The 24,653-nt window shown below is 43.6% G+C and overlaps 1 protein-coding gene across 1 annotated transcript; it reads right to left on the reverse strand.

Annotated features, from left to right (window-relative positions):
- LOC118389619 (protein Wnt-2b-A-like) lies at positions 1 to 24,212 on the reverse strand. Its single transcript, XM_052526535.1, has 5 exons — positions 23,465 to 24,212; positions 10,230 to 10,450; positions 6,030 to 6,307; positions 5,461 to 5,725; positions 1 to 4,617 (listed from the first exon to the last, which is right to left on the reverse strand). The coding sequence occupies exons 1-5, from the start codon at positions 23,632 to 23,634 to the stop codon at positions 4,382 to 4,384; spliced, it is 1,170 nt and encodes a 389-aa protein (XP_052382495.1). The 5' UTR covers positions 23,635 to 24,212; the 3' UTR covers positions 1 to 4,381.
- Between the last annotated feature and the right edge of the window lie 441 nt (positions 24,213 to 24,653).

The raw sequence follows: 24,653 nt of genomic DNA on the forward strand, positions 1-24,653 counted from the left end.
TGACAGAAGGATCAACAAGGTTTAATATAGAACTAGTGTGGTATTTTTGGGTCTTACCCAAGGTGACAATAACTCTTCAACTAACATGACAATACAACTTACCCACCACTCCCAACCGTTCGAGAACATTGCATTAAAATCATATCAGTTACCATTTACATTTGAAAATGTTGATCTTTTTAACATAAACTGACACCTCATTCAGCTTAAAAAGTAGTTATGATCATCACATGTATTTTACTGCTTTTGTTCAATTACAGCCTTGTTCTAAAATTGATACAATTATACACACAATACCCCATAATGACAAAGTAAAAACAGGTTGTTAGAATTTTTTGCAAATGTATTACAAATAAAAACTTGAAATATCACATTTACATAAGTATTTAGACACCTTTACTCAGTACTTTGTTGAAGCACCTTTGGCAGCAATTACAGCCTTGAGTGTTCTTGAGTACGACCTTAAAACTTGGCACCTCTGTATTTGGGGAGTTTCTCCCATTCTTCTCTGCAGATCCTCTCAAGCTTTGACAGGTTGCACAGCTATTTTCAGATGTCTCCAGAGATGTTTGATCGGGTTCAAGTCTGTGCTCTGGCTGGGCCACTCAAGGACATTCAGAAACTTGTCTTGGCTGTGTGCTTAGGGTTGTTGTCCTGTTGGAAGGTGAACCTTCACCCCAGTCTGAGGTGCTGAGCACCCTGCAGCAGGTTTTCATCAAGGATATCTCTGTACTTTGCTCCATTCATCTTTCCCTTGATCCAGATTAGTCTCCCAGTCCCTGCAGCTGAAAAACATCCTCAAAGCATGACGCTGCCACCACCATGCATCACCGTAGGGATGGTGTCAGGTTTTATACAGATGTGACACTTGGCATTCAGGCCAAAGAGTTCAATCTTGGTTTCATCAGTCCAGAGATTCTTGTTTCTCATTGTCTGAGAGTCCTTTAGGTGCCTATTGGCAAACTTCAAGCGGGCAGTCATGTGTCTTTTTCTGAGGAGTGGCTTCCGTCTGTCCACTCTACTACAAAGGTCTGATTGGTGGAGTGCTACAGAGATGGTTGTCCTTCTGGAAGGTTCTCCCATCTCCACAGAGGAACTCTGGACCTCTGTCAGAGTGACCATTGGGTTCATGGTCACCTCCCTGACCATGGCCCACTCCCTTGATTGCTTAGTTTGGCCAGGCGGCCAGCCCTAGAAATAGGCTTGGTGGTTCCAAACTTCTTCCATTTAAGAATGATGGAGGCCACTATGTTCTTGGGGACCTTCAATACTGCAGACATTTTTTGGTATTCCCCAGATCTGTGCCGCGACAAAATCCTGTCTCGGAGTTCTACGGACAATTCGTTCAACCTCAGAGCTTGTTTTTTTCTCTGATATGCACTGTCAACTGTGCATGTCAGATATATAGACAGGTGCGAGCCTTTCCCAATCATGTCCAATCAATTTCATTTACCACAGGTGGATTCCAATCAAGTTGTAGAAACATCTCAAGAATGATCAATGGAAACAAGATGCATCTGAGCTCAATTTCAAGTCTCATAGCAAAGGGTCTGAATACTTATGTAAAAAAGGTATTTCTGTTTTTTATTTGTGATACATTTTCAAACATTTGTAAAAACCTGTTTTCGCTTTGTCATTATGGGGTATTGTGTAGATTGATGAGAAAAATGTTAAGAATAAGGCTGTAATGTAAGAAAATGTGAACAAAGTCAAGGGGTCTGAATACTTTCTGAATATACAGTAGAAGCTAGCAGCTTCAGTAATTGGAAACCAGTGATAAATAATAAGAGATGACAGCTCCCATCCATCACACCGTATACATTTAGGAACACGTACAATAATAGATTGATAGCACATACTGTAAGAGTACCTGTCACACTGAAGAGAGAGGAGACATACTATCCATCTCAGTCGACAACGTTTGTTTCACTTTACTCTTATAACAGAAACATTTATTTAAATGAATTTCTTTGCTTCGTATTTAGCTACAGTAACAGTCAGAATTTTGGACACCTACTCATACCAGGGTTTTTCTTTATTTTTGCTATTTTCTACATTGTAGAATAATAGTGAAGACATCACCACTATGAAATAACAGATATAGCATCATGTAGTAACCAGAAAAGTGTTAAACAAATCTAAATATATTTTAGATTCTTCAAAGTAACCAACCTTTGCCTTTATGACAGCTTTGCACACTCCTGGCATTCTCTCAACTAGCTTAATGAGGTAGTCACCTGGAATGCATTTCAATTAACAGGTGTGCCTTGTTAAATGTTCATTTGTGGAATTTCTTTCCTTCTTAATGCGTTTGAGCCAATCAGTTGTGTTGTGACAAGGTAGAGGTGGTATACAGAAGATAGCCCAATTTGGTAAAAGACCAAGTCCATATTATGGCAAGAACAGTTCAAATAAGCAAAGAGTCCATGAGTTTAAGACATGAAGGTCAGTCAATCCGTGCAGTCGCAAAGACCATCAAGCGCTATGATGCAACTGGCTCTCATGAGGACCACCACAGGAAAGGAAGACCCAGAGTTACCTCTGCTGCAGATAAGTTCATTAGAGTTACCAGCTTCAGAAATTGCAGCCCAAATAAATGCTTCACAGAGTTCAAGTAACAGACACATGTGAACATCAACTGTTCAGAGGAGACTGCATGAATCAGGCCTTCATAGTCGAATTGCTGAAAAGAAACCACTACTAAAGGACACCAATGATAAGATGAGACTTGCTTGGACCAAGAAACACGAGCAATGGACATTAGACCGGTGGAAATCTGTCCTTTGGTCTGATGAGTCCAAATTTGGGATTTTTGGTTCCATTCGCAGTGTCTTTGTGAGAAGCAGAGTAGGTGAACGGATTATCGCTGCATGTGTGGTCCCCACCATGAAGCATGGAGAAGGAGGTGTGATGGTGTGGGGGTGCTTTACTGGTGACGCTGTCTGTGATTTATTTAGAATTCAAGGCCCACTTTACCAGCATGGCTACCACATCATTCTGCAGTGATACGCCATCCCATCTGATTTGTGTTTAGCGGGACTATCATTTGTTTTTCAACAGGACAGTGACCCAACACACCTCCAGGCTGTGTAAGGGATATTTGACCATTAGGTGGAGAGTGATGTAGCTGCTGCATCAGATGACCTGGCCTCCACAATCACCAGACCTCAACCCAATTGAGATGGTTTGGGATGAGTTGAACCGCAGAGTGAAGGAAAAGCAGACAACAAGTGCTCAGCATATGTGGGAACTCCTTCAAGACTGTTGGAAAAGCATTCCAGGTGAAGCTGGTTGAGAGACAGGCAAGAGTGTGCAAAGCTGTCATCAAGGCAAAGGGTGGCAACTCAAATATAAAATATATTTAGATTTGTTTAAAACCTTTTTGGATACTACATAGTGGTCCTTCTGTAGCTCAGTTGGTAGAGCATGGTGCTTGTAACGCCAGGGTAGTGGGTCCGATTCCTGGGACCACCCATACGTAGAATGTATGCACACATGACTGTAAGTCGCTTTGGATAAAAGCGTCTGCTAAATGGCATATATTATTATTATTATGATTCCATATGTGTTATTTCATAGTTAAGATGTCTTCACTATTATTCTACAATGTAGAAAATAGTAAAAATAAAGAAAAACCATTGAATGAGGAGGTGTGTCTAAATGTTTTGACTGCTACTTTACATGAGTGTCTATAGAGCAGCTCTCTGGCCCGCGGTAAACGTTGATCGTTAGACTTTCTGCTGTACATCAATCCCAATGCACTTTACCAGTAGGGTAAGTCCTCCATTTTTAAATATAATTTTTTACTCCTAACAACTGAATACATGTCAGTCTTTCCATTATATCAAGCAGAGTACAATTTCAGTTCTTCATCTCTTTCTATTGTAAGGCCAATGAAACACTGAACAAAGTGATCACAGATTTAGAGAGAACATAGTCTTAAACAAAGCAAAAAAGCAACAACACATACACCAGCCAACAATCCTAACTCAATCTCTGGTGTGCTCACAGTACAATGTCCTGTTCTGCATTTCCACAACAGATACTGTGTGAATGAATGTCTGTAGAAAAATAGTGTCCTCGGCACCTTGGAAGCAGCACACAATCAACACAAACAAACAAAAACATAAATAGGAACTATCCCCTCTCCCAGCCCAACCATTCTCTTAGAAAGCCTTCCCACCGAACAGTCCCATACAGCACTGCACCATCCAAACCAAGTTGGGATACGGCGCCTTGGGAAAGGTTCTTTAGGATGTCACTTTAGAAGGGGTTGTCAGATGTAATGGAGGTCCGAAAGGAGTGCGTAAGGAGTCAGGAGTAGGAAATACATATCCCACAATGCAGTTGACCACTACTACGTTCTTTTAAAGAATGGGCCTCAGCGTCTGGTTTGGTCCAGCCAATCGGGTCGCCTGTGGGGCTTACAGGTGTGAACGTCCACAGTGTTCTCACAGTCCTTACACTCCACGGCGCAACACCACTTGAACTTGCACTCGCACTTGGTGACTCGCTTGGCGCGCATTGTGTCGTAGCCCCGTCCGCAACACATGACCTCGCAGCTGTCTGTGCCCCTAGAAGACTTGTTGCAGACTCTCCCTGCCGTTCCCAGGGAGCCTTTGGAGAGGGCACAAGACAGACGCCATGGTTAAAGACAAGCCGGCCCGTGAGTGAAGGGGTGTGAGTGGAGGTATTCCCCTTGAGCATTTGGGAGTGGAGCTTAATAGGGACCACAGAAGGATTTGAAAAATTACCCTGGTATATCCTTAGGGTGTGAATTCCTATACAATAGAGATTAGCGGATACGAGAGCTATAAGCCCTTTAAAATCAGCCCTGCTGCACCTTGAAGTAGTCTAGGGGCGTAGTGTAGCTTCTCTTCTTAATTAACATTAGTTCACTAGGTGTCAACCTATAACCATAGGTCTAACAGAGATTAGGAAGATACCAGTAACACACAATACATCCAAGGTATCATAACCAGAGCCTGTTAGCTGTTCTAGAGCTCTTTGAACTCTCTGCTGAAGTGATAGGACATGAGGGGCATGAGAAACAGAGATTACCAAGGCAGAGAAAACACAGTTGGAATTAGAGAGAAGTTAAAGGTCAAATAATTGAACTCTAAGCTATGGAGGTATGCAGGCCTTCGGCAGATGAGTCTGGTATTCTCATAGACGTATTTGAGGAGTAGGCCGCTATATTATCTACCTTCTGGGTAACAGTCTTTACTCAGAGCAGCTAGGTTTCTGATTGCAAAATATACGTTTGGTGATAAGTATTTGAATAACATCCATCAAACTATGTATGACTAACTGTGATATTATTCTGAATCATATACTCAATTTTTTTGCATAAAGAGATTTCCTCTTAGCTAAAACATCTGTGTTTTTCTCTGTCAGGTCATGTGTTGAAGAAAAACTCCTGGCCCTACCTAACACCTTGAACTGGTTGAGTTGACCCACCTGCTGCTCTGTCCATGAGGCAGTAGTCAGGGGACTTTTCTACATACACCAGCTCATTCTTGGTGGTTCCCTTGAAGTCCTTGTCAGCCACCATGAACCCGGTGCCATCCTGGTTCATGGTCACCTCGATGGCCGTGTTGTACTTCTTCCGGAGGTAGTCTCCGGTCCTCCGGAAGTCCGACATGGCCAGCCAGCAGGTTCTAAGGGCACAGGAGCCGCTGACGCCATGACACTTGCACTCCAGTTTCATAAAGCGCTTCACTGCCTGAAATCGAAATGGTTGGATAATGTCATTGGTGGTTAAGACACAGGCTCACTTGTGACCAACCCAGTACACTCACTATTCAGGTCTAGAGCATTTACAGAATGTCTGTTTAACAGTGGCTTGAATTTTACCCAGAATGTCTGTTCCATTGTAGTAACCATGTTGTTACACAGTAGTTATAGCATGCTCTGTTAGTTGAAAGGGACTGCCTGTCAGCCAGTTAGCTGTGTGTATCAAGTCCAGATGCATCACAGTGCACATTTCAAAAAGTATAATGCCCCTTAACCCCTACGCCATTGCTCACCATTCGTCCACAGCGGTTGTTGTGTAGATTCATCAGTGCCCGAGCGTCCTTCACCATCTTTTCTCTGGCATCAACAAAGGTCTTGGTGAACTTGATGCCATAGTTGATGTTGTCGCTGCAGCCGCCCCAGTCAAATTCGCCCCTGTCGTCACTAGCCTGGCCCCGCTTTTGGGCGTCGCAGCTGCAGATCTTGAGGTCCCCCTGGCTGCAGGCCCTGGTAATTGCATAGACCACGCCTGCCGAGGAGATGGCGTACACAAATGCTGCCTCCCGACTACCTGGGGTGATATGATGGAGGGGATTTTGTGTTAGAAGATGTCATCGTTAGATAGCCTCTGTTAAGGTCAGGGAAGGGAGGGGCAGATGTGTTCCCATAGCTGTGGGGAGTAGGGGTGCTGCAGCACCCCAATGTTTTTAAACAAATAATAATAACTTTATTAAAAAAGTTTAAAATAATTGAAAAACATATTTTTTCACAAAAGTAGTGCACTGGGCCTTTATTAGTCCTGTATTAGTGGACCAATAAAGACCTCTGTTGCGTGGGCAAAAAAAAATGTTTTCAGCATCTCAGCTTTGGCAAAAAAAGGTAGTTGTATAATTAAGAACAGTATCTTGCAGGATTCAGTTGTTGGAATTGTCTACACTCCCTGATTCATGAATGTAATTTATTATGGAATTGATTGAATGGATTGAGAATACACACACCTCATTTCTCAGTTCTATAATCAGTCACCAAGTTGAAGAGTAGGAAAACCGTAGACAGTCCACATGGAACAGAGCTGGCTGAACCTGGTTATGGCCAATTCACAATATAAATAGATGTTCTGAATTGGTGAAAGTAAGGCTGGAGCTGTTTTTATCTTCGTTTTTTTTGTTGGTCAAAACAAAGTCTGTCTCAAACAGGCAAAACAAAGTCAGTCTCAAACAGGCAAAACAAAGTCTGTCTCAAACAGGCAAAACAAAGTCTGTCTCAAACAGGCAAAACAAAGTCAGTCTCAAACAGGCAAAAGAAAGTCTGTCTCAAACAGGCAAAAGAAAGTCTGTCTCAAACAGGCAAAACAAAGTCAGTCTTAAACAGGCAAAACAAAGTCAGTCTCAAACAGGCAAAACAAAGTCTGTCTCAAACAGGCAAAACAAAGTCTGTCTCAAACAGGCAAAACAAAGTCAGTCTCAAACAGGCAAAACAAAGTCTGCCTCAAACAGGCAAAACAAAGTCTGTCTCAAACAGGCAAAACAAAGTCAGTCTTAAACAGGCAAAACAAAGTCAGTCTCAAACAGGCAAAACAAAGTCTGCCTCAAACAGGCAAAACAAAGTCTGTCTCAAACAGGCAAAACAAAGTCAGTCTTAAACAGGCAAAACAAAGTCTGTCTCAAACAGGCAAAACAAAGTCAGTCTTAAACAGGCAAAACAAAGTCTGTCTCAAACAGGCAAAACAAAGTCAGTCTTAAACAGGCAAAACAAAGTCTGTCTCAAACAGGCAAAACAAAGTCTGTCTCAAACAGGCAAAACAAAGTCAGTCTCAAACAGGCAAAACAAAGTCAGTCTCAAACAGGCAAAACAAAGTCAGTCTCAAACAGGCAAAACAAAGTCAGTCTTAAACAGGCAAAACAAAGTCCGTCTCAAACAAGTGGTTACACTATACACTGTAGTTACATCAGTCTAGAGCCAACTTCATGCTTTGAACACTAACATATGCCCAACTGAAAGCTTTCGACTTGCATAGTGCAGATGACATTGCACAGAAACAAACATGCCTATATTTGATTAAAATCTGTTTGTGTGCACTATATCCCATGCAATCTAAATTTAAACAGTGTCTACGTTCCTTGGAACTTGGGCATTTTGTCTCTGTACAATGTTCCTGTACAATCCGTCCATGTACAGCAGGCCTATGGTGGATAGCTAGAACAAAGAAACATGGCTACCAACAGCCCATTTAAGGTGCCTCTCGTTTTCACCCTTTAATTTGCACAGATGGCAGCTTTCTCAGTCACTAGGTATCTTTTCATCTGAGAGGAGAGCAGATACAGGGTTATTTGGTCTGCTTTTCCCACCCACCTCTAGTTTTCATTCCTCCTCACGCAATGAACCAGAAAACAGGCGATATGTATGAACTAGAAGCACAAGGGCATTTAACATCTGCTAACCATGTGTATGTGACAAATAAAATTTGATTTGATTTGATTTGATTTGTCTGCCTGCCAGAAACATCTACCCAAATATTTACATCTCCTATTACTGTTTAGACATCACCATGTGGATCTCTCTATCTGCTACCTGTCTTCAGAGAATACCCACTTTCTGCAACTCTCCTCATTCCTGAAGAAGGTGAAACTATTACTGAACAAAAATATAAACACAACATAATCCCATTTTTCATGAGCTAAAATAAAAGATTCCAGAAATGTTCAATACACACAAAAAGCGTATTTCTCTTAAATGTTGTGCATAAATTTGTTTACATCCCTGTTAGTGAGCATTACTCCTTTGCCAAGATAATCCATCCACCTGACAGGTGTGGCATATCGAGAAGCTGATTAAACAGCATGATCATTACACAGGTGCACATTGTGCTGGGGACAATAAAATGCCACTTTAAAATGTGCAGTTTTGTCACACAACATAATGCCACAGATGTCTCAAGATTTGAGGGAGTGTGCAATTGGCATGCTGACTGCAGGAATGTCCAACAGAGCTGATGCCAGAGAATTGAATGTTCATTTCTCTACCATAAGCCGCCTCCATCTTTTTAGAGAATTTGGCAGTATATCCAACCGGCCTCACAACCACAGATCAAGTGTAACCACGCCTGCCCAGGACCTCCACATCTGACTTCTTCACCTGCGGGATCGTCTGAGACCAGCCACATGGACAGCTGATGTATTAAATACTCCTTAGTTTCATCAGGTATTCAGTCAGTTAATTGAAATAAATAAATTAGGCCCTAATCTATGGATTGCACATGACTGGGCACAGGGGCAGCCATGGGTAGGCCTGGGGGACATAGGCCCACTCACTTGGGAGCCAGCTCCACCCACTGGGGAGACAGGTCCACCCTCTGGGGAGACAGGTCCACCCTCTGGGGAGCCAGGCCCAGCCAATCATAATGAGTTGTCGCCATAAAAGGGCTTTATTGCAGACAGAACCCTTGCACGATTATCTATTTATTCTAAAAGAAGTTGAAATTGAAAAAACGTTTAATGTTCACATTTTTTGTATTTGTTTGATTTACACAGAACCAAGAAAAATGACCTCAACTGAATTTGAGATTTTTCACTTCATAGTAAAAAATTGTGAAATTATTAAAAATTCAAAAATTCAAATTCATTGGGTTGGAGGAAAGTTTTCTCATTTACTATGTAATTTATCTCACCTGTGGTAAGTTGCAGGTGCTTACAGGGTAAAAATGTACCTCCATTGAAAAGAGAAAACAGAACATTCTGCTACATTGCACACAATTGCAAGCGGTGCCAATATATTTGTCCGCATTTGTACATAGAGATGATAAACTGTTGTATGAAGTGTTGAACTGAGATATGTATATAACATGCATATACCCTTAAAGGGAAGTTTCACACCATCAGCATATGTAAAAATATCATGTTTTTATGTTTTGTAAAAAAAAAATAGATAGAGGAAGATCTGTGTTTTTTGCAATGACATCAACCAATTAGTAGACAATAACAGGACAATTGGTAGACAAATTAGTAGGCACTTAGTAGGCAACAACTCCTCATAATTGGTAAGAATTACACGATGCACACTGATGATGTCTTGGAAAAACACATATTCCTCTATCTTTTTTACTGCAAAACATAGAAACGTGCCATTTTCACGTATACTGATGTTAGAGAGGTGCTGGAGATGATGAACATGAAGTTGAACATTGTTGGACATTTTCCTTTAAGGCTGGGATGTCTGTAAGTCTAAAAGGAAACTGAGCGGTCCCGTTATAGTTCTGTAATAGTCTACAACAATCCATCAGTTTTATGTACTGTATCAAATTCATGTAGTGAATGTTACATCCAAGATTCAAGTGGTTGAATACTAAACACACACACACACACACACACACACACACACACACACACACACACACACACACACACACACACACACACACACACACACACACACACACACACACACACACACACACACACACACACACACACACACACACACACACGCAGACTTACTGCGCAGCATGACCCTGCCAAAGACGGTGTGGTCTCGGTCCAGCGTGCTGCAGTTCCAGCGATGATGGCGGAACTGGTGCTGGCACTCGCGGATCCACTCCTTGGCACCCTCCCCAATAGACTGCATGAGGTCCGGGTGGCGCTGGCACAGCTGGCGCTGCTTGTTCACCAGGCCTGGAATGTTGTCACAGATCACCCGTGCACCCAGGGCTCCAATGTACCTGCAGATCAGATAGACAGGTGCACTGTCAGTGGGAGGCCAGGGAAACTTCCAGGGACGATTATTATGCAAAAACAAATGTGTTTCTTTCTAATTTTCTTTCAGAAGGACAAGATACTGTATATTGTGAAGTCAAGTCCAGTCAGATGCGTGACAAGCTATATTTTTCAAGAATCAATGGGTATTCATCGTCAGTTTAATTGACTATTGAACAGCAGGAATTCTTACAAAGTGTGCATTTAACCATTCTGTCCCGCTTCATTGTAATCCCACGCTGTGAAACATGCCATAAAAGTGTTATGAAGTGTGAGATCTTCAGAAGCACTTTCACAGACAGGGAAGAGTCCACACAGTTAACTAAGAGTGACCCCTGACCACTGAGACTGGAATAGGAACACAGAGTGCAGTGAAGCAACCATACAGTATGACATGGTCTCCTATAAGACTCCAGTCTCCTATAAGACTCCAGTCTCCTATAAGACTCCAGTCTCCTATAAGACTCCAGTCTCCTATAAGACTTCAGTCTCCTATAAGACTCCAGTCTCCTATAAGACTCCAGTCTCCTATAAGACTCCAGTCTCCTATAAGACTCCAGTCTCCTATAAGACTCCAGTCTCCTATAAGACTCCAGTCTCCTATAAGACTCCAGTCTCCTATAAGACTCCAGTCTCCTATAAGTCACCAGTCTCTTATAAGACTCCAGTCTCCTATAAGACTCCAGTCTCCTATAAGACTCCAGTCTCCTATAAGACTCCAGTCTCCTATAAGACTCCAGTCTCCTATAAGACTCCAGTCTCCTATAAGACTCCAGTCTCCTATAAGTCTTCAGTCTCCTATAAGACTCCAGTCTCCTACAAGTTCGCCAGTCTCCTATGAGTGACCAGTCTGGTATAAGTTGCCAGTCTCCTATGAGTGACCAGTCTGGTATAAGACTCCAGTCTCCTATAAGACTCCAGTCTCCTATAAGACACCAGTCTCCTATAAGTTGCCAGTCTCCTATAAGTCTCCATTCTCCTATAAGACTCCAGTCTCCTATAAGTCCCCAGTCTCCTATGAGTGACCAGTCTCCTATGAGTGACCAGTCTCCTATAAGTCCCCAGTCTCCTATGAGTGACCAGTCTGGTATAAGTCCCCAGTCGCCTATGAGTGACCAGTCTGGTATAAGTCCCCAGTCTCCTATGAGTGACCAGTCTGGTATAAGTCCCCAGTCTCCTATGAGTGACCAGTCTCCTATAAGTCCCCAGTCTCCTATGAGTGACCCGTCTCCTATAAGTCCCCAGTCTCCTATGAGTGACCAGTCTGGTACAAGTCACCAGTCTCCTATAAGTACACAGTCTCCTATAAGTCCCCAGTCTCCTATGAGTGACCAGTCTCCTATAAGTCCCCAGTCTCCTATGAGTGACCAGTCTCCTATAAGTCCCCAGTCTCCTATGAGTGACCAGTCTCCTATAAGTCCCCAGTCTCCTATGAGTGACCAGTCTGGTACTAGTCACCAGTCTCCTATAAGTCACCAGTCTCCTATAAGTCACCAGTCTCCTATAAGTCACCAGTCTCCTATAAGTCACCAGTCTCCTATAGGTCACCAGTCTGGTATAAGTCACCAGTCTCCTATAAGTCACCAGTCTGGTATAAGTCACCAGTCTCCTATAAGTCCCCAGTCTCCTATAAGTCACCAGTCTCCTGTAAGTCACCAGTCTCCTATAAGTCACCAGTCTGGTATAAGTCACCAGTCTCCTATAAGTCACCAGTCTCCTATGAGTCACCAGTCTGGTATAAGTCACCACCAGTCTCCTATAAGTCACCAGTCTCCTATAAGTCACCAGTCTCCTATAAGTCACCAGTCTGGTATAAGTCACCAGTCTCCTATAAGTCACCAGTCTCCTATGAGTCACCAGTCTGGTATAAGTCACCACCAGTCTCCTATAAGTCACCAGTCTCCTATAAGTCACCAGTCTCCTATAAGTCACCAGTCTGGTATAAGTCACCAGTCTGGTATAAGTCACCAGTCTCCTATAAGTCACCAGTCTCCTATGAGTCACCAGTCTGGTATAAGTCACCAGTCTCCTATAAGTCACCCGTCTCCTATAAGTCACCAGTCTCCTATGAGTCACCAGTCTGGTATAAGTCACCAGTCTCCTATAAGTCACCAGTCTCCTACAAGTCACTAGTCTCCTACAAGTCACTAGTCTCCTATAAGTCACCAGTCTCTTATAAGTCATCAGTCTCCTACAAGTCACTAGTCTCCTAAAAGTCCCCAGTCTCCTACAAGTCACTAGTCTCCTAAAAGTCCCCAGTCTCCTATAAGTCACCAGTCTCCTATAAGTCACCAGTCTCCTATAAGTCACCAGTCTCCTATAAGTCACCAGTCTCCTATAAGTCACCAGTCTGGTATAAGTCACCAGTCTCCTATAAGTCCCCAGTCTCCTATAAGTCCCCAGTCTCCTATAAGTCACCAGTCTCCTATAAGTCCCCAGTCTCCTATAAGTCACCAGTCCCCTACAAGTCACTAGTCTCCTATAAGTCCCCAGTCTCCTATAAATTACCAGTATCCTATAAGTCCCCAGTCTCCTATAAGTCACCAGTCTCCTACAAGTCACTAGTCTCCTATAAGTCACCAGTCTGGTATAAGTCACCAGTCTGGTATAAGTCACCAGTCTCCTATAAGTCACCAGTCTCCTATGAGTCACCAGTCTGGTATAAGTCACCAGTCTCCTATAAGTCACCAGTCTCCTATAAGTCACCAGTCTCCTATGAGTCACCAGTCTGGTATAAGTCACCAGTCTCCTATAAGTCACCAGTCTCCTACAAGTCACTAGTCTCCTACAAGTCACTAGTCTCCTATAAGTCACCAGTCTCTTATAAGTCATCAGTCTCCTACAAGTCACTAGTCTCCTAAAAGTCCCCAGTCTCCTACAAGTCACTAGTCTCCTAAAAGTCCCCAGTCTCCTATAAGTCACCAGTCTCCTATAAGTCACCAGTCTCCTATAAGTCACCAGTCTCCTATAAGTCACCAGTCTCCTATAAGTCACCAGTCTGGTATAAGTCACCAGTCTCCTATAAGTCCCCAGTCTCCTATAAGTCCCCAGTCTCCTATAAGTCACCAGTCTCCTATAAGTCCCCAGTCTCCTATAAGTCACCAGTCTCCTACAAGTCACTAGTCTCCTATAAGTCCCCAGTCTCCTATAAATCACCAGTATCCTATAAGTCCCCAGTCTCCTATAAGTCACCAGTCTCCTACAAGTCACTAGTCTCCTACAAGTCACTAGTCTCCTATAAGTCACCAGTCTCTTATAAGTCATCAGTCTCCTACAAGTCACTAGTCTCCTAAAAGTCCCCAGTCTCCTATAAGTCACCAGTCTCCTATAAGTCACTAGTCTCCTACAAGTCACTAGTCTCCTATAAGTCACCAGTCTCTTATAAGTCATCAGTCTCCTACAAGTCACTAGTCTCCTAAAAGTCCCCAGTCTCCTATAAGTCCCCAGTCTCCTATAAGTCACTAGTCTCCTACAAGTCACTAGTCTCCTATAAGTCACCAGTCTCTTATAAGTCATCAGTCTCCTACAAGTCCCCAGTCTCCTATAAGTCCCCAGTCTCCTATAAGTCCCCAGTCTCCTATAAGTCACTAGTCTCCTATAAGTCCCCAGTCTCCTATAAGTCCCCAGTCTCCTATAAGTCACTAGTCTCCTATAAGTCCCCAGTCTCCTATAAGTCCCCGTCTCCTATAAGTCACTAGTCTCCTATAAGTCCCCAGTCTCCTATAAGTCCCCAGTCTCCTATAAGTCACTAGTCTCCTATAAGTCCCCAGTCTCCTATAAGTCCCCAGTCTCCTATAAGTCAACAGTCTCCTATAAGTCCCCAGTCTCCTATAAGTCACCAGTCTCCTATAAGTCCCCAGTCTCCTATAAGTCCCCAGTCTCCTATAAGTCACTAGTCTCCTATAAGTCCCCAGTCTCCTATAAGTCCCCAGTCTCCTATAAGTCCCCAGTCTCCTATAAGTCACCAGTCTCCTATAAGTCACTAGTCTCCTATAAGTCCCCAGTCTCCTATAAGTCACCAGTCTCCTATAAGTCACTAGTCTCCTATAAGTCCCCAGTCTCCTATAAGTCACCAGTCTCCTATAAGTCCCCAGTCTCCTATAAGTCACCAGTCTCCTATAAGTCCCCAGTCTCCTATAAGTCCCCAGTCTCCTATAAGTCACTAGTCTCCTATAAGAACCCAGTCTCCTATAAGTCCCCAGTCTCCTATAAGTCCCCAGTCTCCTATAAGTCCCCAGTCTCCTATAAGTCACTAGTCTCCTATAAGTCCCCAGTCTCCTATAAGTCCCCAGTCTCCTATAAGTCCCCAGTCTCCTATAAGTCCCCAGTCTCCTATAAGTCACCAGTCTCCTATAAGTCCCCAGTCTCCTATAAGTCCCCAGTCTCCTATAAGTCACTAGTCTCCTATAAGTCCCCAGTCCCCTATAAGTCCCCAGTCTCCTATAAGTCACCAGTCTCCTATAAGTCCCCAGTCTCCTATAAGTCCCCAGTCTCCTATAAGTCACCAGTCTCCTATAAGTCCCCAGTCTCCTATAAGTCACCCAGTCTCCTATAAGTCCCCAGTCTCCTATAAGTCCCCAGTCTCCTATAAGTCACTAGTCTCCTATAAGTCCCCAGTCTCCTATAAGTCCCCAGTCTCCTATAAGTCCCCAGTCTCCTATAAGTCCCCAGTCTCCTATAAGTCCCCAGTCTCCTATAAGTCACTAGTCTCCTATAAGTCCCCAGTCTCCTATAAGTCCCCAGTCTCCTATAAGTCCCCAGTCTCCTATAAGTCCCCAGTCTCCTATAAGTCACTAGTCTCCTATAAGTCCCCAGTCTCCTATAAGTCACCAGTCTCCTATAAGTCACCAGTCTCCTATGAGTCACCAGTCTGGTATAAGTCACCAGTCTCCTATAAGTCACCAGTCTCCTATAAGTCACCAGTCTCCTATGAGTCACCAGTCTGGTATAAGTCACCAGTCTCCTATAAGTCACCAGTCTCCTACAAGTCACTAGTCTCCTACAAGTCACTAGTCTCCTATAAGTCACCAGTCTCTTATAAGTCATCAGTCTCCTACAAGTCACTAGTCTCCTAAAAGTCCCCAGTCTCCTACAAGTCACTAGTCTCCTAAAAGTCCCCAGTCTCCTATAAGTCACCAGTCTCCTATAAGTCACCAGTCTCCTATAAGTCACCAGTCTCCTATAAGTCACCAGTCTCCTATAAGTCACCAGTCTGGTATAAGTCACCAGTCTCCTATAAGTCCCCAGTCTCCTATAAGTCCCCAGTCTCCTATAAGTCACCAGTCTCCTATAAGTCCCCAGTCTCCTATAAGTCACCAGTCCCCTACAAGTCACTAGTCTCCTATAAGTCCCCAGTCTCCTATAAATTACCAGTATCCTATAAGTCCCCAGTCTCCTATAAGTCACCAGTCTCCTACAAGTCACTAGTCTCCTACAAGTCACTAGTCTCCTATAAGTCACCAGTCTCTTATAAGTCATCAGTCTCCTACAAGTCACTAGTCTCCTAAAAGTCCCCAGTCTCCTATAAGTCCCCAGTCTCCTATAAGTCACTAGTCTCCTACAAGTCACTAGTCTCCTATAAGTCACCAGTCTCTTATAAGTCATCAGTCTCCTACAAGTCACTAGTCTCCTAAAAGTCCCCAGTCTCCTATAAGTCCCCAGTCTCCTATAAGTCACTAGTCTCCTACAAGTCACTAGTCTCCTATAAGTCACCAGTCTCTTATAAGTCATCAGTCTCCTACAAGTCCCCAGTCTCCTATAAGTCCCCAGTCTCCTATAAGTCCCCAGTCTCCTATAAGTCACTAGTCTCCTATAAGTCCCCAGTCTCCTATAAGTCCCCAGTCTCCTATAAGTCACTAGTCTCCTATAAGTCCCCAGTCTCCTATAAGTCCCCGTCTCCTATAAGTCACTAGTCTCCTATAAGTCCCCAGTCTCCTATAAGTCCCCAGTCTCCTATAAGTCACTAGTCTCCTATAAGTCCCCAGTCTCCTATAAGTCCCCAGTCTCCTATAAGTCACCAGTCTCCTATAAGTCCCCAGTCTCCTATAAGTCACCAGTCTCCTATAAGTCCCCAGTCTCCTATAAGTCACCAGTCTCCTACAAGTCACTAGTCTCCTATAAGTCCCCAGTCTCCTATAAATCAGCAGTATCCTATAAGTCCCCAGTCTCCTATAAGTCACCAGTCTCCTACAAGTCACTAGTCTCCTAAAAGTCCCAAGTCTCCTATAAGTCACCAGTCTCCTATGAGTCACCAGTCTCCTATGAGTGACCAGTCTCCTATAAGTCCCCAGTCTCCTATGAGTGACCAGTCTCCTATAAGTCCCCAGTCTCCTATGAGTGACCAGTCTGGTATAAGTCACCAGTCTGGTATAAGTCACCAGTCTCCTATAAGTCACCAGTCTCCTATGAGTCACCAGTCTGGTATAAGTCACCAGTCTCCTATAAGTCACCAGTCTCCTATAAGTCCCCAGTCTCCTATGAGTGACCAGTCTGGTATAAGTCACCAGTCTCCTATAAGTCACCAGTCTCCTACAAGTCACTAGTCTCCTACAAGTCACTAGTCTCCTATAAGTCACCAGTCTCTTATAAGTCATCAGTCTCCTACAAGTCACTAGTCTCCTAAAAGTCCCCAGTCTCCTACAAGTCACTAGTCTCCTAAAAGTCCCCAGTCTCCTATAAGTCACCAGTCTCCTATAAGTCACCAGTCTCCTATAAGTCACCAGTCTCCTATAAGTCACCAGTCTCCTATAAGTCACCAGTCTGGTATAAGTCACCAGTCTCCTATAAGTCCCCAGTCTCCTATAAGTCCCCAGTCTCCTATAAGTCACCAGTCTCCTATAAGTCCCCAGTCTCCTATAAGTCACCAGTCCCCTACAAGTCACTAGTCTCCTATAAGTCCCCAGTCTCCTATAAATTACCAGTATCCTATAAGTCCCCAGTCTCCTATAAGTCACCAGTCTCCTACAAGTCACTAGTCTCCTACAAGTCACTAGTCTCCTATAAGTCACCAGTCTCTTATAAGTCATCAGTCTCCTACAAGTCACTAGTCTCCTAAAAGTCCCCAGTCTCCTATAAGTCCCCAGTCTCCTATAAGTCACTAGTCTCCTACAAGTCACTAGTCTCCTATAAGTCACCAGTCTCTTATAAGTCATCAGTCTCCTACAAGTCACTAGTCTCCTAAAAGTCCCCAGTCTCCTATAAGTCCCCAGTCTCCTATAAGTCACTAGTCTCCTACAAGTCACTAGTCTCCTATAAGTCACCAGTCTCTTATAAGTCATCAGTCTCCTACAAGTCCCCAGTCTCCTATAAGTCCCCAGTCTCCTATAAGTCCCCAGTCTCCTATAAGTCACTAGTCTCCTATAAGTCCCCAGTCTCCTATAAGTCCCCAGTCTCCTATAAGTCACTAGTCTCCTATAAGTCCCCAGTCTCCTATAAGTCCCCCGTCTCCTATAAGTCACTAGTCTCCTATAAGTCCCCAGTCTCCTATAAGTCCCCAGTCTCCTATAAGTCACTAGTCTCCTATAAGTCCCCAGTCTCCTATAAGTCCCCAGTCTCCTATAAGTCAACAGTCTCCTATAAGTCCCCAGTCTCCTATAAGTCACCAGTCTCCTATAAGTCCCCAGTCTCCTATAAGTCCCCAGTCTCCTATAAGTCACTAGTCTCCTATAAGTCCCCAGTCTCCTATAAGTCCCCAGTCTCCTATAAGTCCCCAGTCTCCTATAAGTCACCAGTCTCCTATAAGTCACTAGTCTCCTATAAGTCCCCAGTCTCCTATAAGTCACCAGTCTCCTATAAGTCACTAGTCTCCTATAAGTCCCCAGTCTCCTATAAGTCACCAGTCTCCTATAAGTCCCCAGTCTCCTATAAGTCACCAGTCTCCTATAAGTCCCCAGTCTCCTATAAGTCCCCAGTCTCCTATAAGTCACTAGTCTCCTATAAGAACCCAGTCTCCTATAAGTCCCCAGTCTCCTATAAGTCCCCAGTCTCCTATAAGTCCCCAGTCTCCTATAAGTCACTAGTCTCCTATAAGTCCCCAGTCTCCTATAAGTCCCCAGTCTCCTATAAGTCACCAGTCTCCTATAAGTCCCCAGTCTCCTATAAGTCACCAGTCTCCTATAAGTCCCCAGTCTCCTATAAGTCCCCAGTCTCCTATAAGTCACTAGTCTCCTATAAGTCCCCAGTCTCCTATAAGTCCCCAGTCTCCTATAAGTCACTAGTCTCCTATAAGTCCCCAGTCTCCTATAAGTCCCCAGTCTCCTATAAGTCACCAGTCTCCTATAAGTCCCCAGTCTCCTATAAGTCACCAGTCTCCTATAAGTCCCCAGTCTCCTATAAGTCCCCAGTCTCCTATAAGTCACTAGTCTCCTATAAGTCCCCAGTCTCCTATAAGTCCCCAGTCTCCTATAAGTCCCCAGTCTCCTATAAGTCCCCAGTCTCCTATAAGTCCCCAGTCTCCTATAAGTCACCAGTCTCCTATAAGTCCCCAGTCTCCTATAAGTCCCCAGTCTCCTATAAGTCCCCAGTCTCCTATAAGTCCCCAGTCTCCTATAAGTCACTAGTCTCCTATAAGTCCCCAGTCTCCTATAAGTCACCAGTCTCCTATAAGTCACCAGTCTCCTATGAGTCACCAGTCTGGTATAAGTCACCAGTCTCCTATAAGTCACCAGTCTCCTATAAGTCACCAGTCTCCTATGAGTCACCAGTCTGGTATAAGTCACCAGTCTCCTATAAGTCACCAGTCTCCTACAAGTCACTAGTCTCCTACAAGTCACTAGTCTCCTATAAGTCACCAGTCTCTTATAAGTCATCAGTCTCCTACAAGTCACTAGTCTCCTAAAAGTCCCCAGTCTCCTACAAGTCACTAGTCTCCTAAAAGTCCCCAGTCTCCTATAAGTCACCAGTCTCCTATAAGTCACCAGTCTCCTATAAGTCACCAGTCTCCTATAAGTCACCAGTCTCCTATAAGTCACCAGTCTGGTATAAGTCACCAGTCTCCTATAAGTCCCCAGTCTCCTATAAGTCCCCAGTCTCCTATAAGTCACCAGTCTCCTATAAGTCCCCAGTCTCCTATAAGTCACCAGTCCCCTACAAGTCACTAGTCTCCTATAAGTCCCCAGTCTCCTATAAATTACCAGTATCCTATAAGTCCCCAGTCTCCTATAAGTCACCAGTCTCCTACAAGTCACTAGTCTCCTACAAGTCACTAGTCTCCTATAAGTCACCAGTCTCTTATAAGTCATCAGTCTCCTACAAGTCACTAGTCTCCTAAAAGTCCCCAGTCTCCTATAAGTCCCCAGTCTCCTATAAGTCACTAGTCTCCTACAAGTCACTAGTCTCCTATAAGTCACCAGTCTCTTATAAGTCATCAGTCTCCTACAAGTCACTAGTCTCCTAAAAGTCCCCAGTCTCCTATAAGTCCCCAGTCTCCTATAAGTCACTAGTCTCCTACAAGTCACTAGTCTCCTATAAGTCACCAGTCTCTTATAAGTCATCAGTCTCCTACAAGTCCCCAGTCTCCTATAAGTCCCCAGTCTCCTATAAGTCCCCAGTCTCCTATAAGTCACTAGTCTCCTATAAGTCCCCAGTCTCCTATAAGTCCCCAGTCTCCTATAAGTCACTAGTCTCCTATAAGTCCCCAGTCTCCTATAAGTCCCCCGTCTCCTATAAGTCACTAGTCTCCTATAAGTCCCCAGTCTCCTATAAGTCCCCAGTCTCCTATAAGTCACTAGTCTCCTATAAGTCCCCAGTCTCCTATAAGTCCCCAGTCTCCTATAAGTCACCAGTCTCCTATAAGTCCCCAGTCTCCTATAAGTCACCAGTCTCCTATAAGTCCCCAGTCTCCTATAAGTCCCCAGTCTCCTATAAGTCACTAGTCTCCTATAAGTCCCCAGTCTCCTATAAGTCCCCAGTCTCCTATAAGTCCCCAGTCTCCTATAAGTCACCAGTCTCCTATAAGTCACTAGTCTCCTATAAGTCCCCAGTCTCCTATAAGTCACCAGTCTCCTATAAGTCCCCAGTCTCCTATAAGTCACCAGTCTCCTATAAGTCCCCAGTCTCCTATAAGTCCCCAGTCTCCTATAAGTCACTAGTCTCCTATAAGACCCCAGTCTCCTATAAGTCCCCAGTCTCCTATAAGTCCCCAGTCTCCTATAAGTCCCCAGTCTCCTATAAGTCACTAGTCTCCTATAAGTCCCCAGTCTCCTATAAGTCCCCAGTCTCCTATAAGTCACCAGTCTCCTATAAGTCCCCAGTCTCCTATAAGTCACCAGTCTCCTATAAGTCCCCAGTCTCCTATAAGTCCCCAGTCTCCTATAAGTCACTAGTCTCCTATAAGTCCCCAGTCTCCTATAAGTCCCCAGTCTCCTATAAGTCACTAGTCTCCTATAAGTCCCCAGTCTCCTATAAGTCCCCAGTCTCCTATAAGTCACCAGTCTCCTATAAGTCCCCAGTCTCCTATAAGTCACCAGTCTCCTATAAGTCCCCAGTCTCCTATAAGTCCCCAGTCTCCTATAAGTCACTAGTCTCCTATAAGTCCCCAGTCTCCTATAAGTCCCCAGTCTCCTATAAGTCCCCAGTCTCCTATAAGTCCCCAGTCTCCTATAAGTCCCCAGTCTCCTATAAGTCACTAGTCTCCTATAAGTCCCCAGTCTCCTATAAGTCCCCAGTCTCCTATAAGTCACTAGTCTCCTATAAGTCCCCAGTCTCCTATAAGTCCCCCGTCTCCTATAAGTCACTAGTCTCCTATAAGTCCCCAGTCTCCTATAAGTCCCCAGTCTCCTATAAGTCACTAGTCTCCTATAAGTCCCCAGTCTCCTATAAGTCCCCAGTCTCCTATAAGTCACCAGTCTCCTATAAGTCCCCAGTCTCCTATAAGTCACCAGTCTCCTATAAGTCCCCAGTCTCCTATAAGTCCCCAGTCTCCTATAAGTCACTAGTCTCCTATAAGTCCCCAGTCTCCTATAAGTCCCCAGTCTCCTATAAGTCCCCAGTCTCCTATAAGTCCCCAGTCTCCTATAAGTCACTAGTCTCCTATAAGTCCCCAGTCTCCTATAAGTCCCCAGTCTCCTATAAGTCCCCAGTCTCCTATAAGTCCCCAGTCTCCTATAAGTCCCCAGTCTCCTATAAGTCCCCAGTCTCCTATAAGTCACTAGTCTCCTAAAAGTCCCGTCTCCTATAAGTCCCCAGTCTCCTATAAGTCCCCAGTCTCCTATAAGTCCCCAGTCTCCTATAAGTCACTAGTCTCCTATAAGTCCCCAGTCTCCTATAAGTCCCCAGTCTCCCCAGTCTCCTATAAGTCCCCAGTCTCCTATAAGTCCCCAGTCTCCTATAAGTCCCCAGTCTCCTATAAGTCCCCAGTCTCCTATAAGTCACCAGTCTCCTCTAATTTTCCCGCTCCCTACGATGACCGAACATCATTACTGCCAGGCTTAATCACAGCTACATTGTGTCGTGCCACTGAGACAGCAACAGAAAAGGGTTTCCATTCCAGTTATGGCTGTCCCTGTCCCTTCCCCCCAACAATCTGCCTTCATTCCCTGCTGCCAGAGCCTGAGCAGGAAAGCAGAGCAGAGACACAGTGTTTATTCTCTCCATAGAGAGAGTAGAGAGCTGAGCCAAAAGACCCTGACTGTTTCTACGCCTCATACATAGTTTGGAGGGAGGACAATCAGTCCAGAACACCAGAGAACACGTTGCTGCTTATCTGAATGATCAAGATCATGATGAGGAAAAAAAACTGGACTACATAAATCATATTTAGACCCTTAGTCTGGAGAGAGCTACCATGTCTCCCCGCTCTGCCTCACTTCACTGTTTTAATTACACACACTGCCTTATTTTTATTCAGTCATACAATTCCTCAGTGTTGTTTACATAAAATTATGTTTTGAGTTGAGCCCACTTGAATTATTTAATCTACTTTAACTAGTTCAACTATAAAAACAGAATAGAAAATTAAGATTTTGCCCCTAGCTGAAAGCTGATTTATCATGTTTTGCGCAGTAAGATTGGAGTGTTGGAGGTAGGCACTTCCTTTATACACCCTGGGTTCTTACCCTCAAGAGAAATCATCAAGGAACACTTTTTCATGCACCACTGCCTGCATCTGCCATTTCCAATATGCAAGATTGATAGTGGAAAGTCCCTCAGTCCATGTATCTTCATGAACACAGTGTGCAGCTGTTTGTTTTGATGTTTTAAAACTCCAATCCACACACATCCCCCCTGTGGCTGTTTGAATTGGAGTTGGCTGCGATCTCTTTACAGGTTCCAGCAGGGTATAAGTCTAATTCTAAGGTGTGATGGAGGTATAGACTTCAAAGGGTGTATTGAGTTAAACTATTTGAATATTGAATGTGTTTGCCACATAATAGTGATATAGCCTATCATTTAGTGTTTCTTATTGTTCCCATCTCCTGCATCCCGAGGATAATTCACATTTCTCAAGACATAATTGGCAATCTCGGGCTTGGGATAAACATAGACATGAACTCAGGTTTCAGTGCAAAGCAAATGTAGCCTCCTCAGAATATACTCTTACAAAATTAATTATTATTATAGAATTTTTGATTGTATGCCTAAACCATTTCCCTAAAACCTTCATTGAAATCCAAACATGCTTTACATTTGATCTTGACTTTGTTCAAGACGTTTCGCATATTTAATGACTTTATAATGATATCTTTATTTCTTACATTCATATTTATCCATCATATATGAATTAGGCAATATGACTTCTTCCCACTTATATTTTCGACTCCCAAATAGCCAACATAAATAGGGCTAGCTTTTGCAAGGTCTTGGAATATTCTAGAATTAGCTCATTAAGAAGACAACTGGTCATCCAAAACCACTGGAAACTCAGATCTAATCTTGGATATCAATGACAGAGCTCTCCTAGACATAAATTAAAGATGTAATCTTGGATAGAAACGATATGATTATTTCAGCAGGATCAAGCGCACATGAAAGAAAGCACTCACCACCAGGAAGAATCCACTCTAGGCGTGAAGATGAGAAGCAGCAGAATAAAGGTAAAGTATAGCCTTGAGGTTGAGTTGGAGGAGTGTCGGGATATTGTCCCATTTCTAGACCCAGTCCTGGTCCTGGAATATCCTCGGGGTTTGAAGAAACAAAACATTTCTATTTTCATGAACAGAAGGCATACAATATAAAATGAAGAATACAAGTCCTGGGCGTTGGTTTGCTGTTCATAATTGGGGGAAAACCTGCCTATCTATAGAAGTTGAACAAGTTGAACAATTTTATCCATCTTGTTTCAAAAGGCTAATTTGATATCTTGTCAATTCATCAATGCCATTGTTTGTCTCTGATTTATTCGAGACGAGGCAGTGCTCATCAAAAGTCAGTCTGGTAAAAGAAAATCGAATTAAGACAAATCTTCTGAGAAACTGTCAAATGTCCAGCCAGATGTTCAGGTTGCCAACGACAACACTTTCCTTCGTTGTTGCCTATTGTTTTTGTAGCCTAGGCTATTTGTTTGACATTCGACGTGAATAACAGGTGAAGCTGAAGAAGTTGCAAACCCAAACACAGGTATCACAGACTGTGAAAAAAGATGGCACTGAAACCACTGCTTGTCCCTGGCAGGTAAAGTCAGTCACTCATCTGTCCGAGGATGAGACAGATAGCTACGCTGCGGTCTTCTTCTCAGTCGGGACTGAAGATGCGCCGCAGGACAAAATACTGCACCAGCACGTCAGCTGTCCATGCCCCCCTTTTGTTAGACAATTACGTACACCGGTATGTGCACGGTAGGGTCCGGGACGTTATATTTAGATGTCGACAAGTAAAAGTTATCTACCTTACATAGCCGTCTAAATATTGGTGATCCCCATATTGGAAATAATTTGACAAATCAAATCGAATTTTATTGGTCACATACACATGGTTAGCAGATGTTAATGCGAGTGTAGCGAAATGCTTGTGCTTCTAGTTCTAACAGTGCAGGAATATCTAACAAGTAATCCAAACAATTCCCAACCACTACCTAATACACACAAATCTATAACAGTAATCTAACAATTCTCCAACCACTACCTAATACACACAAATCTATAACAGTAATCTAACAATTCCCCAACAACTACCTAATACACACAATTCTATAACAGTAATCTAACAATTCCCCAACAACTACCTAATACACAC

The sequence above is a fragment of the Oncorhynchus keta genome, chromosome 10 (genome assembly GCF_023373465.1).
Source record: "Oncorhynchus keta strain PuntledgeMale-10-30-2019 chromosome 10, Oket_V2, whole genome shotgun sequence".
Lineage (NCBI taxonomy): Eukaryota > Metazoa > Chordata > Actinopteri > Salmoniformes > Salmonidae > Oncorhynchus > Oncorhynchus keta.